The sequence below is a fragment of the Ictidomys tridecemlineatus genome, chromosome 3 (genome assembly GCF_052094955.1).
Source record: "Ictidomys tridecemlineatus isolate mIctTri1 chromosome 3, mIctTri1.hap1, whole genome shotgun sequence".
Classification (NCBI taxonomy): Eukaryota; Metazoa; Chordata; class Mammalia; order Rodentia; family Sciuridae; genus Ictidomys; species Ictidomys tridecemlineatus.
The window spans coordinates 120,201,789-120,222,123 of record NC_135479.1 but is presented as its reverse complement, the minus strand read 5'-3'; the positions used below and the strand labels follow the sequence as shown (position 1 = coordinate 120,222,123).

Here is a 20,335-nt window from a genome sequence, read left to right as displayed (position 1 = left end):
ATATCTGGAAGCATTTAGGGGGTGACGAGCAACTTGTGTAGATTGATACAGCAGGAGTGGGAGCCGTTTATTGTAGGACAGGAGGGGTATAAATACATTCCACATAGCTTATCTTAACATAAACTAGATACAGCAGTCAACCAATAAGAAATCTCCACACTTAATGGCTCGCTGGTGCCACCTCACAAACCACTCCCCCTGGCAAAATGCCAGGCGCCATCCAGACTTGTTTACAGACCCTAACAGGTTGTTAGAGAATGTCCCCCAGAAACTGTCTTTGTAACTTTAGTCTAGTTGAAGCAGGGGACAAGAAAGGGACTGAACATATACATTTTATCATTTAGATCAGGTTAGTGGTTACTGGACTTCAAGATCAGAACACTGTATCAGGATTTTATTATTTTGAAGATTTTATTTTAATTTATTTTTTATGATGCTAGGGATGGAACACAGGGCCTTGTGCATGCAAGGCAAGCACTCTACTAACTGAGCTTTATCCCCAGCTCCAAGATTTTACTTTTAATGCAAAAGATTAGTAAGAATTATATAACAAATACACATTGGCCCAACACTAAAGCTAGCAAAATTATCAAATTACCTCCCCACTCTGTATATTAGGCTTTGTTTTGTTGTCCTACTTTCATGAACTAAATTAGGTGTTTAGTTTTTTATTTATATTTTAATATTTTGAACACATATATACATATCTATATGTGTGCTGAATATTGTTGCTGTAGTCAATGACAAATCTTGCCATGTATCGCAGTGGCCCCATTAGTATGTGTAAGTATTCTCTACGATGTTTGCACGATGATAAAATTGCTCAACAATATTCACAACATATCTCTATCATTAGCTGATGCCTGACTATATATTTGAGTGTATTGTGTTGATGCTTTGATTCTACTTCCTGAGCAGAATAATTTTTCCTATAGATTTCTCTAAATTGTTAATATCTATATGTGTGTATGTATGTCACAGTAAAACTATTATATACTATTAGTTTCCCTAATCCTCAGTTTTCTCATTCATCAAATGGGAAAGAATGATAACTATCTTATAAGATATTCTGAGGATTAAAAGATATCATCCAGGTGATCCTAAGCAATAACATAAGCCCCTAACAAATGATATTATATAGAGAGGAGCTGATGGAGAAAAAAAATCTTCTTTAAAAATATCTTAAGGCCAGGCATGATGGTGCACAGCTATAATATCAGAGAGGAGAGGCTAAGGCAAGAGGATCGAAAGTTTAAGGCCAGCCTCAGAAATTTGGTTAGACCCTTTCTCAAAATAAAAAATAAAAAGGGATGGGGATGTAGTAAAGTATCCCTGGGTTCAATTCCCAGTCCACAAAATAACAGACTTAAGGCAGGCCCACTGGGTGCAGGCCCACTGGGTCAGGCATGTGGCCTGAATGCTTGGAGAATTTCAGCTGTATATACTCTGTCAATAGGTTTGGGATAAACTATACTCTTTGTGAGTATTTCTAAATCTTGTGTTGCTCTCAAATTCAATTGTTATATCCTGTTTGATTGTGAAATTCTGGGTGGTCAAACTGTGAAAATTATCTTTGTATCTCTAGCACCTAATATAGTACCTGGCCTAAAATAGAATATTAGTATGTTTTGAATGAATAAAGGCAAAAAACTTGCTGTTCCATGCAAACAGAGATCCCTCTATGTGTGATAAATAATTAACAGAATTTTTTTGGTACTAGGGATTGAACTCAGGGGTGCTCTACCATTGAGCCACATCCCAGTCCTTTTAATTTTTATTTTGAGACAGGGTCTTCTAAGTTGATAAGGCTGGCCTCAAACTTGCCATCCTCCTGCCTCAGCCTCCCAAGTCACTGGGATAACAGAGTGTACTACTGTGCCCAGCTCTGAAGCATTTTTTTAAAGTATATTTGAGGAAATAAAATTCTTAATGCTGGAATTGGTACAGTTGATATTCCTTGATATTATAATTTTTCACAAACTAGAAATCTAAATGGCCCAATATGAGAACTAAAAGTTCAAGGAAAGAACCAAAGTAAAGAAGAAAAAAAGATGACTATCTTATAGCATTTTCTAAACAAGGGGACACCTGTTTTAGTGTAATGCATGTATGTAAAAATAACTCATTAATGAAACATTCTGTATATCATGTGATAAAAAGCACATTGTGGCAACCAAGGATTTTCACCTGTATTTAATATATGTTAAGTGGGTGTTTTAAACATTGCTATTTCACTGTACATATTCATTGCATTAATGAATCAGAACATGTTTCTAAAGATGCCTTCATTTCATAGTACTACATTTTTAATTATGTGCAAATATTAAGCAACAAACATAAAATATCCACTCATATTCTTAATGAATATGGATATGACATCCCAATTCTTTTTTTTTTTGCCACTCCAAATCACACCAAAAGCTGCATATTGAGTCATGTTAAGTAATACAAAATGGTCATACAATAAATTGAGATCACACTTGGACTAAATACAGAAAGCCCTACATTTCTGAAGGCATCCACACATTATAGAAATTAGACATTCAACCATACATTGTAATTAGAAAATTACAGACACATGCCTCTAAATTAATGCCAGTAAAAATTAATTACAACAAAGACAATGACAATGAAAATCTCTGTACAATGAAAAGATTTCTGAATCACAGATGATAATCAAATTATATTGGAAAAAAAAAACCTTCAACACTAAGGCAGTTCAGTGCAATTCAGTAATTGGCCCACCTCTTGAGAAGTATTTATTTTTAATCACAGCAAATTTACTTGAAGAAATTACCCTTCAAATTTTACCCCATGTTAATTTATAGTCTCCTGCTCATCCTTAATTTTTATTGTAGTATTTTATTTTTAATGTTATACCACTGAGAAATTTCTGCTTTACAAAGGCTTGTATATTTTAATGTTGCTACATTACAGATATCATTAAAATATTCAATACATGGAGTATGTTAAAATCCCAGCACATATTTAAAACCATTATCAAAATGTAATGCTGATTTTCTGGATTTCTAAAAAAAAAAAAAAAACAAGTTAGCCCTTCAAAGTGTCCTACAAAGCCTTTGTCTTTTCTGAGTAAAATTCTATTCTTTTCTGAGTACTATTCAAATTCTTATTCTCCAAGTAGCAAGTTAGAGTGTGTGGGATATATTTGCCACTAAACCTTTCTGTTTGCAATGCAAACACTAAATCACCTAATAGAGTCCTATTTCAGCTGCTAAATAGAATTATTTATGACGTCTTTGGAATATACTCATGTGAGTTACACTTAACCATCTGTGCCTTTTTGTTTCTTGCAGACAATTTGCAATGGTGGAGTAAAATATTTTTGTTTGGATATTTGTTTTTTATTAAACAGATATGCCCAAATCATCTTCATAGTATAGTAACATTTTATTCTATCTTTTAGAGTAAGGTAGTCCATTTTCAGCAGCTTGATATAAAATGAAATAAAAATTATTATTATTCATAATAAAATACTACCATACACATTGAAAACATGATTAAAAATGGCAGAGAGATTCCAAAGATAGACATACAACAAGTATTAACCGTCTGCATGGTAACACATTGAATAAGGGTTCTTTGAAGTAGTTGGAGAGTTATAATTACTGAGCAGGCAAGATCATTAAATAATTACACATTTTGATTAAAAAATATATGTAGTTCATTAAGACAGGGACTCTAAGTCTACTTCTCTAGCTAAGTTCTCTTCGGATGCCAAGTTTGTACTTTAATTAGAACAAAAGACCCACATTAACTTCAATGCAACATAATCATTCATAATAATGACTGTATATTAATCTCTTGAGCTTGCATGAATATAGCACATGACATATGGCATAGTACAGGCACCTGTGTGGTCCTTTGGGGACTGAAGTGGTGCATGTTAATTAGCCCCTGGAAAATAAAATCTGTTTCCCTCTGAGAAAAACAACCTCAGCGCTTATTGGCTGCAGACATCAAAGGAATCAGGTGGAATACTGCTCGGCTCTGTCTACACTCATTAAAGATCTGACTAGAAGTAGACACTGAATCAACTGTTTCTGAATTAATTCTTGACTGAATCCTGCACAAGAAACAGAGTAGCCATGCATTTCTTTGGCCTAGTTGATTGGATTTTTGGCTGAAGACATCAAAATTACCATTTTGGTTACAGCAAGCTACCTAACGGTGTAACGCAAACATAAAATAATATAATCAGAAGCTTAAAAATTGGAAGCAGCTTCTTTTTCTTCAAGCTACTTGAAACTGCCTAAATTTAATATTTTACTTTGTGAATTCTGACTCAATCTGAGTATGAGATTATAAATGCCTTTAAGAAATATGTCATCTTTCAATAAACCAGGTCTCAAGATTTTTAGGTGAAGGCACTTTACATCTTTGAAAGATAAAGGAAAGGTATTATAGAACTAAAACTCTGACTGATTTATGTATTTATCTTGTGATGGGTAGATCTTAAAATTAGTTCTCAGTGAGAAAAAAAAAAAAATGTCTATCCCCATTGCCAGAGTTTACCTGGAAAAAGAAAACAGAAAATTGAGTGGACAGAGAGAGAGGATTAGAAAGGGCTACATTTTACAAATTTCTTTTGCTACTCATCTTCACGCCACTTATAATTCTGAGATGTACAAAACAAATCCACTTATCTGAAATATATTCACATTTAATGGGGATATTTAGAACACTGAAGCTTTTTAGGATCTTTTAGAATAGCAAAATTTAATGAGGCTTTTTTAAAGTTAGCAATTTAAACTCATGTAAGAATACAAATTCACAAGTATGACTGGGCAAATTATTTCTTTTCTAAAATAACACGTTGTTCCCCCCCTCCCCCCCGCCCCCCGCTCGCCCCAGGCTGCGTTCATGATCCTGTTATCAAAGTGTTACATTGCTGATATGTTTATTGGAATATTTGGGCCCATTTCCCTTCCACTCAACACATGGATTAGCAGTTTAAAATAATTCCTTTCTATTAAGCAAATGTGTGACTAAGGCACACTTAAACAGCCTATTAAACCAATGAGATGACAATGTGCTATCCTCAGAGAAAGTTTAATTTTTGAAGTAATTAATTACACATACCACAAAATGTCTCAGGAGAACATTTTGACTAGGCCTATCAACTTATCGTGCAAATAATTATAGTATTTTATTTGAGGCAAAGATGCTGATTCATCATTAGTAAGATGGCAACAAACAATTTATTTTTGTGACACTCATCTTTCCAGTGGGGAAACTACTGTCTGCTATATATTTATTTAATTTAAAAAGTCGATTAGTTGTTCTGAGGTTTTAAAACTGATATAAAACTGTGGTTCTAAATCACGGTATATGCCTTTTTTTTTTTTAATCTCAACAAAATCACACAGGCATTTGGAAGGGGAAATTGTGACTATGGTTTCTGGTTTCTTTTTCCTATTTATGGGTCTAGTTGCCCTGATAGTCTACAATAGTATACGTCTGATGCCTAGAGATATCCCCAAATTTACTCACATGTGCACATCATTATTGAGGTAGGCTACCACTGTAAGGACTCCTTTCTTCAAACTCTTTCACCATATTACAGAAGAAGTAGATAAGACAATCTGGTCAGTGGTTTTAAAACTTTCAATTATATCACTTTCTCGAATCGAAAGATTCTTCTGATGTTTTCTGTAGTGCTCAGTGTGAAGAACACAGGAATGGACAGTAGAAGGTTCCGCAGAGAAAAGGGAAACACCTCACTATCTTTTATTAACCTTGGAATTTTGGACAAGTCACTTAACCTAGTTTCCTCATTTTAAAAATTGGTTGTTAAAGTGATTCAATTAGGGAAAAAAAAAATCAACCATGCCTGACATGTAGCAGGCACAAATGCTGACTGCATCAGAATGGTTTTCTTAGAGATAAAATAGGTCCTTTTTTTTTTCATTCAGATAATGTCATTTAATAAAACTTTATGGTCCTTCTGATTAACATAGCTATGTTGCCAACTAATGTTTTCTCAAGACCCAGAATTAATACAGATGAGAAAATCTTAACCTTTAGTGTGCTTAAGGATCATCCAGAAATCAAAAGATATTTTAAGGCTTTTTATCCCAATTTTCACATTTTGAGAAATATTACTTTAGATTGCTGATTGTACACTGAGCTGAAAAGTGCTTTCATAATTTTTTTTTTTTGGTAGTAGAGACTGAACCCAAGGGTGCTTAATCACAGAGCCACATCCTCAGCTCTTTTTATCTATTTTGAGACAGGACTCACTAAGTTGCTTAGAGCCTCAATAAGTTCCTGAGGCTAGCATGAACTTACAATCCTCTGGCCTCAGCCTCCCAAGTCACTAGGACTATAGGTATGCACCACCACGCCTGGCTGAAGTGTTCATTTGTAGAAACATTGTGCTCAATGTCTTCCCTCCTGTTGTCTCTCGCTTCCTGCAGAGAGGTTCTCCACTTGCTTCCATGTTATCAGTCTCTGTACTTTGCCTGGATTCCCTGGGAAATTTTGGTTTGTCAGTTATAGTCAGAGAGTAAGCCAGTGTGGAATGAAAAAGTGGTGTGCCTAACCCAGACAACATTTGACAGAATGGCTGGGTACATAGAATATACTGGATGAGGTCATGTAACCTTGTCTCCTTAGGGAGAGAGCATGATGCACAAGAAAGCAGAGAATCTGACATTCCAGCTGGGTTTTTTCCTGTCACTAAATATGTGACTATTTCTAAATTTCTTAGTCACTGTATCATGACAGCACCTTCTCTGGTTGAAGGCAAGATCCTAGGGCTTAGATCAAAGTGTTTCTCAGGCTTCCTCACATCTCTAGGACCCAGGCTTTCCATAAAAGGGTACCCTACCTGAACACAAATTCCAGAGATACACATTTGCCATGTTTTCTTAGGAAAATAATCACTTATGATTCATTATCTCCTGGCACAATTCTACCTATGAAGTATTTTGAGAAGTACCAGACACCCAGATGTCTTGGAAACAATTTAAATGTTACTATGAATTCACATAACACTTGCTGTGTGTGTTCAGGATTTTTATTTACTTGGATTTATTGTGGGGAGAAATTAAAACGATACAAATCTGGAGGGGGGCCTTGAGGTAATCATATCATAGTTGTAATGCTGTTAGTGAAGCGGTTTGTCATAGTGAAAGGTGTAGAGCAGAATCTATAGAATTGCTGAACATCTATTGTAAATGTAATTAAGCTTCTTCACACAATCTCTTAAATAAACTAATAAAGACATGTTAATTCATATACTTAACTGCAGTATTTTCATATAACAAATACCTCATGAGATAGAAGTAAAGAACGTAAAATAATGAGATTTTTTTATGTATGCCAGGTGATTTACCTATGTAAACAGTCTTTAAAAAAATAAAGAGGAAAAACAATTTTCTGCTTTCAATACTATTGTGAGTTATGGGAGTGAATTTATTTTATGTTTTTTTTCCTAAAGCGGTAGACTACCAAATTGATAATAGTTTGTCATTATCTGTTATATAATTCAACTCCACATGAGAAACTGAGTGAACACATTGGACTTTGACTGAATATTTAAAATCCTGATATCAGGCGTTCTGCATAGGCCCATACTTGTCTGTGTGGGTAGTCTGACTGCTTGTGTGCTATTGATCTTTGCAGAGCATTCAGGGAGCTGACATCAATGCACGCAGGAACCTAATACTCTTAACCCTTTCCTAAACACATTCTTCAACATGGAAAATATTTTCAAATAAGTAAATGGGTTAAAAAGAATTGTAAAGTACTTATATTTTTCATGTAAAAATATGTGCACACAGGCAATTCAGATGCAAAAGAATTTTTGTTTGAATTGTCTAGTTAATTGCCTTAATTCTCTGCTTTGAACATATAAATATTACTTAGGGTAGAAGCAGCAGACCATATAAATCAATTAATCAATATTGATTAATTCTTCCCCTTCAGCTTTATCTTAAACTAAGGTTAGGTTTATGCTTCTCCGTAAGAAGTGAAGATTCAGATGTCTAGGGATGGTCTACAATGTTGTTCTGGCAATGTGTAATGGAGAAGTGTGTGTGAATGTTGAGTTTGGGAGGGAAAATGTATTAACAGACATTTGTAAGGAGTTATCCAATATCAGAAGAACATTTTACAAATAGTTTTTAAAGGTAAGCTAAAGTTTAACCTGTCCATTAACAGAAAATTATTTTAGAGTTTGTGGGGATAATGGATACTTGAGCTAGTCAATGACAAGATCAGTGTGAACAGCTGAATTTCTTACTTGAGAGAAGAACAGAAGTGAGGGAGAGACACTCTTATGGAAACATGGCATTGTGTGCATGAATGAAGTATGCATATTTTCTACACTTTTTTTTTTTAACCTAAGCCACAACTATGGATAAAGAAGGAAAAAAACATCAAATTTTCTTCATAGATTTACAGAAGTTTTTGTTGACAAAAACAAATATTTCTTTCATAGTAACTTCTTTTTTTGTCAGGAGCATAAAAAGCACTTTGGTGATATTTTTGGTTTTCAAAGAGAAACTTTGCTATTTTGCTGAGGAAATTATATAGTGCTCTGTGAAAACTGCCTTACAGCAAGGAGTTTTAGAAAAGATGGGAAGGAAAAGCCATGTGAGATGTTTTCATTTTAGAAGTAACCTCTGTTTCATTGATTCCAACAGAAACCACAGAAAAAGAAATAAGAAATGTTTTTTTCCCTCATAAGACAAATATATCACTCCCCAAATTCTTACAAAACCAACTGAGGCAAATTAGGGGTTTCAAAGCTAGTCACCTTATAAGTTGTTCAGAAAAAAATTTGCATTTAAATTGCTCTGTGCAGCTACCTTGAGATTTTCCCCTGGAATGTTTATGGCTCTTTTTTTTTCATTAATACTTAAAAAATACAATTTCATAACCAGTGTATTACTACATCTAGTTGTGTTAAAAAAAGGGAACTTCATTTCATAAAGTAGAAACATTCAAAGTGGTTTTGGGCAACCAATCACTCAGTCAAAATATTAGAATTCTTCATATTGAACACTTAATAGTAAAGTTAATCTGAAACCATATCAACTCTACATTTCTATTATAAAAACTCGATCATTAATAGCTCTATCAGAGAGAATAACTTGTGCTCCTACACATTTTATCTAGAGAAGTGAAGATATACAGAACTTCTTGGAACTTTCCCCCAAAATAGTTTATATATAAAAATACAGCAGATTTTTTTTAACAGATAAATCTTAACTATTTTTTTTTCAAATAACTTGCCTTTACATATTCAGAAATGTAGATATAAGAAAAATACTAAATGTGCAAAGTGCTCTTTTATATGTACATTAAAAAAATACAACGTAATAATAGCTTTAAACATGTCAAAGAATCATAGGAGGGAGAGTCTTCAATGTCAGAAAATCTGGTCTGATTAGAGCTTTTGCTTGTAGAATTGTAAACAAACTTTTTAAAATGCTGAGAGTTTTCTCAGTTCTTTCCAACCAAGACACTCTCAAATACATCAAGTCCTGCTTTGAAGTAAACCTGAGCTGAATTAATGCTGTTCAACACATCTGACAGGGCTTCTTGGAGAGTCTCATTTGATGTAAGTGACTTGCAGTGTTCCCAAGCCTCCATGAGTATGGAAAACTGGCTTGTCTTCTCATCAGTGTGGTACAGGATGTTTCTGAAAGGAAAAAAGGAATATATAAATGTTTTATGCACAATGCCACTTTCATATCAAACACCGTAATGAATACTGCCAGAAGCAGTGTTGTTTGCAATATATGAAGACATTATAAAGGTAATATTGCTATTTTTTGATACCTAATGAATTAAGAGATAGAGACATTGACCATTAGTAGTTTCCCATTTTGATGACATTAGAGGAGATAATCAGACATGGGTCTCCTGATGGAATTATGGTACATTATGAAATAGCATAAACAATTTTGCTAAAAAAGAAAAAAAATGATGTGTATCTGATGAAGCTTCCAAATTTAATTGCTAATAATTCAAGGGACAGAATTATGCTAAATCATAGCACAGTATGTTCTAGAAAACCACAGACTGCAACAATATCTAGACAACCAATAACTCAGTTTGTTCAACTACTAAATTTCATTTAAAAAGTAGAGAAAGGAGGAACCTGTAGACCAGAGTTTCTCAACCATGTCCTACTAACACTTTGGGCCAGATGGGTCTTTACTGTGGTGACTCTCCCCTGCACTGTGGGATGATAAGCAGTATCCCTGGACTACATGGGCTAGCTATTAATAGCATCCTTCTTTTGGTATCAAGAAATGAAAATGTGTGCAAACATTGCCAAAATATTCCTAATAGGGCAAAAGTAACCCCAATTAAGAACTAGTGTTCTAGACTAAAAGAAACATGTCAACCAGTCACAAAATAAAGATTTTGTTAGATTTTATGCAAACAAATACATTAATATGGGAAGTACAAAATTGAATGCTGATTATTGATTGATATAAAGCAATTATTAATATTTTAGATATCATGGTATCATTAGCATGTCTTCTAAAATTGCTGTTGTCTTACAATAGTATGTAAAGTAATATTTGCAAATAAATGTTATGATTTCTGAGATTTACTTTAAAAATACTTGGAGGGAAAATATAGAGTGGAGTTATAAACAGTATATATAAAATAATATGAACCATTAGGTAATAATTGTCAAAAGTGGGAAATGAAATTTATTATACTATTCCCTCTTCTTTCTTACATGTTTGACATCTAGAATGACATTGTCTTAGTGTGTAATATGATGGTTTCCTGATACTTAGTCAAATGATTGAGAAAGATGAATTTAGGTACACAATAGCATATTCCTATAATCCCAGCAGCTCAGGAGGCTGAAGTAGAAGGATCAAAACCAGCTTCAGCAAATTTGTGGCAAATATATTTCCAGAGCTTAAAAGTAAATAGATATTTTCAAAAGTTGTATCAAATACTTCTATTCCTTAAAGACATATTGCTCAGCTTGCTCACAAACAAAAATATTATAATTATTATTATCAAAACTCTTCATTAAATGAACTGTACCACTGCAGTTAGTACATTATGAAGAACCTACTTAATGATTCTTAGGCTATTACAGTGATTTTCTCCACTATTTAAAAACCGATATAAAGTACATTCATATTTATACAGTCTATGCCTATTAAATTTTAGATATTAATATTCAGTCAAATGATAAGATGATATTAATAAAACATGCTCATAAAGGTTACAGGATTGATCCCTTGATGACAATTCATTCAATCATGAATAGTCTCTAATATATTTATGTAAAATTTTAGTCCTAACTACTGCAAAATATCTAGAAGAGAGATAATATGAAAGAATAAAAATACATCCTACAATGAATGTCCAGGTATAAAGAACAAAAAATACAATGATTATAATTACTTTTTAAATACCCACATTTGCTCTTCCTAACTAGGAAGCTACATAGTAACATGCTTTTATAATGACTGTAAACATTCCATGTGAATAAAAATGAATCTTTTTTGCTTTGTGAAATTCTACAAGGAGCTAACCACATTTTCCATATGCTACGTGAATCGAGTAGTAAAGTTATAGCAAGCTATTATACAGATAAACACTCATATCCATTTCTACCAAAATTGGATACAAATCAGAATAAAACTACAGATACTGAGATTCTAGTTGAGTACAAGACACTAAAATGTTTTCATCTCAATTTACGAGAAAAATCTTCATTTGTGTAGATGCTGATGTAACTTAAGTTAGTTTATCATTATTATAATAACAAAAGCTCATTTTCCACCTTGAAAGACTGCATTACCTGAAAAACAAATTATGGATAACAAAAATAAAAAAAATCTTTAAATTTTCATTAGATGGATCATTTCTCCTACTGATTTGCAGAAGTAGCTCATCTTTTCCAATTTCTTTGTGTGTGTGTGTGTGTGTGTATGTGTGTGTGTAGTAAAAACCATATAGCTTCCTGCTTACATAAAATAAAATTCTGCATTTTCATTCCTTTCTGAAAGGTAGCATTATGTTATTTTATTTTTAATATTTGAATTAAGCCTAAAACAAAACCCAGGTAATGCTTAAATTCCATCCCATATATTCTTACATATTTCTTAGTTCTAAGATCTTTCTTATATACTCAACCATTAAACTTACATATTCCAGGATAATCTCTGAGTACCAAAACTATGACTGTACCATTTTTAATATGCAAATGCTTCTTTTCTTTTAAATATTTTAGTTAAATCAATGCTTCTGATGGTAACCTCTAAATCTTCTAAACATCTTTGTATTACCACGTGATGCCATCAAAATTGAACTTTAGTCCAACAAAATGCAGAGATTTCAACAGCATATCTTTATCAGGCTGCTTAAATGTTTCTTCTTTCTAATTATGGATCAATATTATTCCAATTAGGTCAGACCCGGAATGGATCCATAGTCTGTCAAAAGTCACAGGTCTGGAAGGAAAACTGAGAGGAAGTGAAAAAAAATACATTTGAAGAGTTTCTATGTCAATAATCTGTACTTTACAATCACAAAATGTATACCTCTTAGTGAACCATTCATGCTCTTAGATACATCTGCTTCAGTACATTTCAGAAAGTTTCTCTACATAAAGAATGGACTGTATTAGCATGGCTCTAAATCAATAAATCAGAATCCTATTTGCATACACACAACATGCATCTCAGCATGGCATGTAGAGACATCAGACCTAATTAAAATATTATTTAATTGAAATCATTTTAGTAGCTATCGTGTTTAAAATAACATTAATTCCACCCTCATGCCTATCTCCCCTCATCTGTAACAATTTGGATCTTATAAATGTAATTCATACAGTCATCCTGACCCACACACAACACAAAGAGACTACTAAAAGGAAAGTGTAATACATTATTGATGACACTAATGAAATTACAACACACATCACTCATTTTAATGGGTCTGTTTCAATGACACATCACGGTGACCAGGAAAGAGCAGTGCCAAACTCAGAAACCTAATTAATAACTCCCGGCAGCATTGGTGAGGGAGATGAAGTGTCTTTACTCAACTGACAAATCTTTCCCATTCAACTAATGCAAAAGAAAACTGGAAAAAAAAATGAATTTTGAAATAAAGGCATTTAAAATCTTCATGAGTCATTACCCTGTGTGTGAATTAGCAATTAATGATGGAAATGATAACTCTCTTTCAAATATTCCTTTGTATATTCATCAATGGCACAGGATGCCACCCATTGTAAACCTGAATTAACATTCATTATACCTCATGTTGAGAAACTCTTAATGAAATCACACTAAATAATAAGTCATGTCTTGCAAAGCTGATTGTGTATACATGCTGAATGCAAAGAGAAAGGGCTAGCTCTAGTTCTCATAATTGTTTCTAATTATTTTAGGGATTGTACTAACTGTACTCCATAGTTAACAGTGGACTATTATATTTATATCAATATTCGAAAAAATTATTTGACTTGGATGAAAATTCACTAAACACATGTCTACCCTATTTAAAGTGCAAACAAATATCCTTTCAGTTAAATTTGAATTTTGTCTCTCCTAGTCAAAGCAGAAGGAAAATTAAGACCATGGTTGATATTGTCAAGTCTTAAACTTATGCTCCAGACATCTGAGACAGAAAGACATGCATGGTAGATGGTTTGAAAAAATGGACTGGGGATCTAGCTCAGTGGTAGAGTGTGTGCTTAGCAAGCATGAGATCTGGGCTCAATATCCAGCACCAATAAATAAACAAACAAACAAATAAATAAATAAATTTTAAAAATGGCTATAATGAGTCCTCTTTCTGTTATTAGACTCCATTAAAACTTGACTTTGCATCTCATTCCATCAAGGTAAAGAATTTATTTGAATGCTTGAAACTGGTTTGGCCTTAATATTTGCTTTGAGAAATAAGAGTGTGGCATACTTACTATGCGAAAGCCTCAATAGATCCTACATGCTGCCGTTCTGTCTCTTCCCCAAGCTATTGTGAAATTCATACTGGGTTACCTGCTGGAAGAACAGGTACCACACGGAATACCGAAGACCTGAACAGCGAGGCCTTCCTTTTCCAGTTAAAAATCAAATGAGTTGGTGCTCATCTTGTTAAGACAACCAGTGCTCACTGATTACAGACACAAACACAGCTAGGACAGAACCTCTCCATCCCAGACCAAGAACCACACAACTGACTTCAGCCTAAATGGTCAAGCTAAAGAAATATGGACAAAATAAACAATTATCATTTCAAGCCACTAAATTTTGGAATGATTTTCAAAAGATAGGTGATATAATTTGGTAGTGCTTCTCTTCCGGAAGAGAAAGGTTTATGTTGATATAAGAATGAGTTCTCTATTATCTTTTAACACATTGACAGGGTACAAGGTGTAGTAGGATTATACAAGTCTTCAAATGACCAACAAAATTCAGAGAACAATGAGAAAATCATGTCAAACAGTCCTCATGAGGTACACATTACAAAGTTTATTTGTGTTGATTCATTCAGTTTTAAAGTTGTTTACAGAGTGCCAGGTGGGATTTTTTTTTCATTAAACACACACAAAGTCAACCAACATTATGAACTGAATATTTGTGTTCCTTCAAATTTATATATTGAAGTCTTATCCCCACAATGTGATAGTACCAGGAAATGAGGGCTTTGGAAAGTAAATAGGTTTAGATGAGGTCATGAGGGTGAAACCTCCAGCAAAAGACTATTGCCATTATGAGAAGAAAAAGCAAGAACACAGCTTCTTGTCTCCACTATGTGAGAATACTGCAAGAAGGCAATGGTCTGCAACCCAGGAAGTGGAGTCCTCTCCAGAACCCAACCATGATGGTGCCTTGATCATAGACTTCCCAGACTCTCTACTGTCAGAAGGACATGTGTATTGTTGAAGTCATCCATTTTATGCTATTTTGTCTTAGGAAGTCTGAGTTAAGAAAATTATATATATATATATATAAAGTATAGATCATTTTGCTGTGGTATAGCCCAAGAAATGGACAAAAATTATCCTATTTGTTTCCACTCTTATTCTGCTATATTTTATATTTAATATCAAAGATAAAACAACAACTTTTCTATTTAGTTATTGTCAAGACATCTCAGTCCACATAACTACATTGTTTTTCAAGAGAAGTTTCCTGAATAAGAGGTTATCTTTTAGGATATTTCAGAAAGCCTCTCCTTCCATGCGATAGAGTACTTGATGGCTGGCCAACAAGAAAAATTATATTTTTACACTTAGAAACCTTCTGATAATTCCAAAGGGGAAACAGAAATTATATGAAGATTATCACAATTCTTAGAACCTTCCAGAATTTTAAGAAGGTGGTAGTACTGTTTACTACTTATTTCATGCTCACATAATTGGTTTCTTATTTTAATTGGTCTCTTATTTTTATTTTTTATCACTGCTATTACTTACTTTCCCACCACTAACGAATGTATGACCTGAAGCTTAATATTTAGATAACTTTCTTTTAACTTATTTGGAACCCATTATCTCTTAGTATTTCAACTTTCATTCCATAGAAAAGACCTTTACGCTTCAAAGACAATTTCACTTGAATACCCTAAAGGTCTTTTGACAAATAATAAAGATGCATTTCCTTTACACTTACACCCCAAATATTTGCATTTGCCCTTTCTCCATTATTCTTTTAGCTACTTTCATTAACTCTGGTAAACAGTAATGCCCAGGTCAAAAAAAAGGGCAATTCAGGTTTTTCTTTCATTTATATTTGATTCCAATGAGAAGGATATGATGGATTTGTTTTGGAAAGTTCACTCTAAAGGAAAAAGTTCATAATTTAGCTATATCTATTTAAATAAAGTGAGTAACAGAGTCAATATTGATCTTTTTTGCTTATTCTACTTAACAGCCTTTTTTAACATCCTAGATGAGGAAGTCACTGCGTTACGTGCTCAGGGAAACAAAAGACAACTTTATTGTCTGTGTTGGAAACAAAGCACATAAACAAAAAGTTAAAATATTATTTAAGCATATTATATAAATAATTATAAACATTATTTTCCATATAATTATAATTTTATATAGTTATTATTATAGATATAAAGTTATTTTTCATATTATTATCCATGTTTAAAATATTATGTGGAATATTATTTAATTTTATGTCTTACAATTTCCCCTTATTCTATGCATGTTAAACTATTAGAAAATTTTGCTTCAATATAATTGTTCTATCTTATAGCCTTTGCCATAATGCAGTAAAAAGTCTGTAACTATTTCTCATAGTAGAGATTCTTTGCCTTTTGGTTTAGAAAACTACAGATATAGTTCTTGATAATATCAATTTAACTTGGGTGATCTGATTCCAATTGCCATAATATGGATTTCAGAAATAGGCATATGACCAAGTTTGGGAAATTAAATTAGAAGGGAAACTTTCTACAGGATTGTAAGAGTGGTAATTCCTTCAATTTCTGAGAAAAGTAATAAAAGCTAATCCTTTTTCTCCTTTTCAATAGCATGATTAACAGAATCAGAAACTGTAAATGCCACGATTTTTTTCCCCCCAATGGAAAACCAGTCTCTAGATGAAGCTGATACAGTACCCTGTAGGGTATTTAACATCCTAGATGAGTAAGTCACTGTGTTACCTGCTCAGAGAAACAAAAGACAACTGTAAAGCTGAGAAATAAAAGTAAATTAAATCTTACTGATATGATTGATATGTGTAACCAAACTAACCTAAAATCTTCCCTTCCTTTCGATTTTCAATTTGAGGAGTATTATGGTTTAGGTATGAGGTATCCCCCAACAGCTCATGTGTGAGACAATGCTGGAACATTCAGAGGTGAATGATTGGGCTTTAAGCTAATCCACTGATAGGGATTAACTGGGTAGTAACTGTAGGCTGGGTAGGGTGTGGCTGGAGAAGGTGGCTCACTGGGTGCATATTTTGTCTCTGGTGAGAAAACTTTCTTTCTTTGTTTCCTGAGCTGCCTTCCTCTGTCATATTCTTCCACCTTGATGTTCTGCCTTATCTTGTGCCCTGAACAATGTGGTTCTCCATCTATGGACTGAGATCTCTGAATCCATGAGCCCCAAATAAACTTTTCCTTCTTTAAAATTGTTCTTTGCAGGTCTTTTGGTCACAGGGGTGAAAAAGCTGATTAAAACAGTAGGTAAAGTTATGTTACTCTTCAAGCCAATTTCAACCAGTTTTATGTTACTTTCAATCAAATATGTCCATATATACAATATTTATTGATTTGCTAGGTGATTATTAGAACATGTGCATATTTATTTAATAGCTGTAGATGTGATTTTATTTTGAACTAAATAATTTGGAAAATTCATTTACTTGACATTTAAATATGACTGTTTTGGGATAAAAATGGCATGGTTTCTTTTCTATAACAAACATATTATTCAAGATAAACACTTCAAAATCAACAGAATATTGTAATGTTTGCTTAATCTTAGCTGGAAGGAAAAATAAATATGAAGTATAGTGATTGACCTATTGAAGCTATGAATATTGATCTCAAAGTTTGAAAGTACTTAATGGACAAATGTTTTAATATTAAATTACTCAGAGACTAGAAATATTGCATTTCATATTTTAAGAAATTGTTACAGATGCTGAAGTACCAAATATTCACTTTGAAAATGTGATAAGAAATAATATTTTAAATGAACTCTCTGGCATTGTTCCTTCACAATTTGCTCAAAATTTATTGATACATTACTATCTGTAACTCTTAGCATAAGGAAATAAAAAGGCTTTGGTTTTAATCTGTAAACAAATGAAGCATAAACAATTTACTATGTATTTTTTTTAAAAAAAAAGCTAAAATCATCTGATTTAATAGTACTATTAATTTTCTCAAAATACATGTACTAAGGCTGGGGTTGTGGCTCAGTGGCAGAGCACTTCCTTGCACACCTGAGGCTCTGGGTTCAATTCTCAGCACCACATAAAAATAAATAAACGCAATAAAGATATTGTGTCCATGCGTAATTGAAAAAAATATTTTAAAAAAATACTAGATAGGCAAACTTCTATTGATTATGTTAAAGTTAAAAAAATACAAATTGTGAGTAGATAGTAGAAATAGTTTTATGCTTTGGGAATTCTAAAAGGAGATTCCTTCATTCATTTTAGCCAAGAATGTCAGAGGGCTAAAGAGGGCTCTCGAGTCTCTGACACAAAGTAGGAGCGCATCTAGTTATACCATCCAGAAAAAAAAAATAATGTCTTATTTAAGAATAAATAAATGTATGTACATGTATACTATACATTTAGTTTCATAAATCATTTAATGGTTACAGATGTGATGGAAGATATTAAAAACCCGACAGTAATCAAAGGAAGCCGAATATCCGAAAGCACTGACAAAATCTTCTACAGGAATAGTCAGTTTAAAGCATTGATACCCGAGACCCCATCATTGCATCGGGAACACTCCACCATGGAAATACTGCTGCCTGTCAGCATTCGATCAACCCCAGCCAGTCTTGATCCCATCTTCAATGAATAATTTGGAATAGTTCTACATCTTTGTTTCACTTCTTTCAGATTTGAAGTCCTTGGAGGTTCTCATGCAATTAGCTGAGCTAAGGTCACATGCCTGTACTGTAGATCAGGTATAAAATATGTCTTGTCACTAAATTCTAGTTCTCCCCTCATATGGGAAAGAGGCTCTGATATCAAACACTCAAAAATAATCTAAAAAACAGCAACCCAGACAATATTCACTGCACTGGTTGCTGGGAAAGAAAAGTGAATTTCAAGAGGATTTTTTAAAAGAATTATTCTCTATACTGATGTTGTATTGGACAGTGTTTTTCCTCCTCAAATTAGTTGATAAGTGCTCTGTAATATTCCAGCAGAGGCTATTAAATTAAATGTGAATAAGAATAACCTGACATACATTTGAGTCAGATAGGATATATGTCAAGGTCATTGTATTTTCATGTGTAACTAATTAAACAAACAAACAAATAAATAAATTTTTAAAAATAATTAAAAAAGAAAAAAGAATAACCTGAGAGCTGGGATTGTGGCTCAGCAGTACAGCACTCTCCTAGCACCTGCAAGGCCCTGCGTTCGATCCTCAGCACCACATAAAAATAAATAAATAAAATAAAGATATTGTGTCCAAATACAATTAAAAAATAAATATTAAAAAAAGAATAACCTGAGAAATTTTAAACTGCTTAAAAGATTCTGATGCAATGGATCTGAGATGCCTTCCATGAATTTGTATATATTTTCCTTCTCCCTAACTTACCCATATTAAACAATACCTACATATACTCCACAGTCCCTCCAGTGAGTTTTTCATTTAGCAACTGGTCTTATTTGGTTCTCAAACTAGTTTCTTCCAGGGACTTACGTAATTATATACAAAATTACATGATTTAATTAACACTGTATAAATAGTTACATATTAAGTGTGAAGGAAATAGTTATTTCTGTGAAAATGAACCCGAATGTTTTGGGAAACTTCACAAAGATTAATTGATACAAAGTATTGGTGCATTACATGTGGAGAGGTAATTGAAAAGATTATCAGGGAAGGGAGGAGTAGAGTGATGCATTAAAAAAAAAAAATCTGCATTTAGACTGTCTTGCAAGTAAACTGCGAAAAATGGGGATATTGAAACTGGAAATTTTAGATGATGTCTCACTTGTGCAGTTTAAAGAAGAGAGAAAAATCTAGAATTACAATTGTCAGAAAAATACTTTAAAAATGTGCTTCATCCCTTATCAAAAGAGTGGTGACACATGCTTCAGTTAAAACAAATTGGTTTCTCAAACATTTGAACATCTAATAGTTCTGCTTGTTTCAGATTCAAGGACGTTCACCCTCCGGGCAGTTGGACAGCCAATGCTTTACTCTTAAAAACAAAACAGCCATAATCTTGAATTCCAGTCTTTATGGACTAGCAGTGATGGCTTGAAGTTTTCGATGAACAGTGGATATGGGCTGTTGAGGGGCTCATTACTTAGACTTATATTCACAGACCTGACTTCATTTAAGATTGCTTAGCCCATTTCCTTGGTAATTATGCCAAGGAAAAGGAAAAGGATATATAAATCACATTATTAAAGTGAAGGGAGAAAGTCATAATCATTTGGTTTTGCTGATTAAGGTTAAGTCAAACCCAGTAATTTCTTCTAAATGTTATTCAAAATTCTCTGACTTTGCTGGTTATGAAATCAGAATCAATTTTTTTTGGGGGGGCAGGGATTGAATTTAGTGGCACTCAATCACTAAGCCACATCCTCAGCCCTATTTTGTATTTTATTTAGAGACAGAGTCTCATTGAGTTGCT

General features: G+C 33.2%; 1 protein-coding gene across 4 annotated transcripts in view; it reads right to left on the bottom strand.

Moving 5' to 3' along the window:
* Nucleotides 1–2,178: 2,178 nt before the first annotated feature.
* The window catches only part of Naaladl2 (N-acetylated alpha-linked acidic dipeptidase like 2), a 1,184,425-nt gene continuing 1,166,268 nt past the window's right edge, over nucleotides 2,179–20,335 (bottom strand). For all 4 annotated transcript variants that reach the window (XM_078043670.1, XM_078043671.1, XM_078043672.1 and 1 more), the window contains one exon: nucleotides 2,179–9,673. In XM_078043670.1, coding sequence (XP_077899796.1) covers nucleotides 9,475–9,673 — 199 coding nt within the window. In that variant the 3' untranslated portion in view covers nucleotides 2,179–9,474. The remainder of the gene's footprint in view (nucleotides 9,674–20,335) is intronic.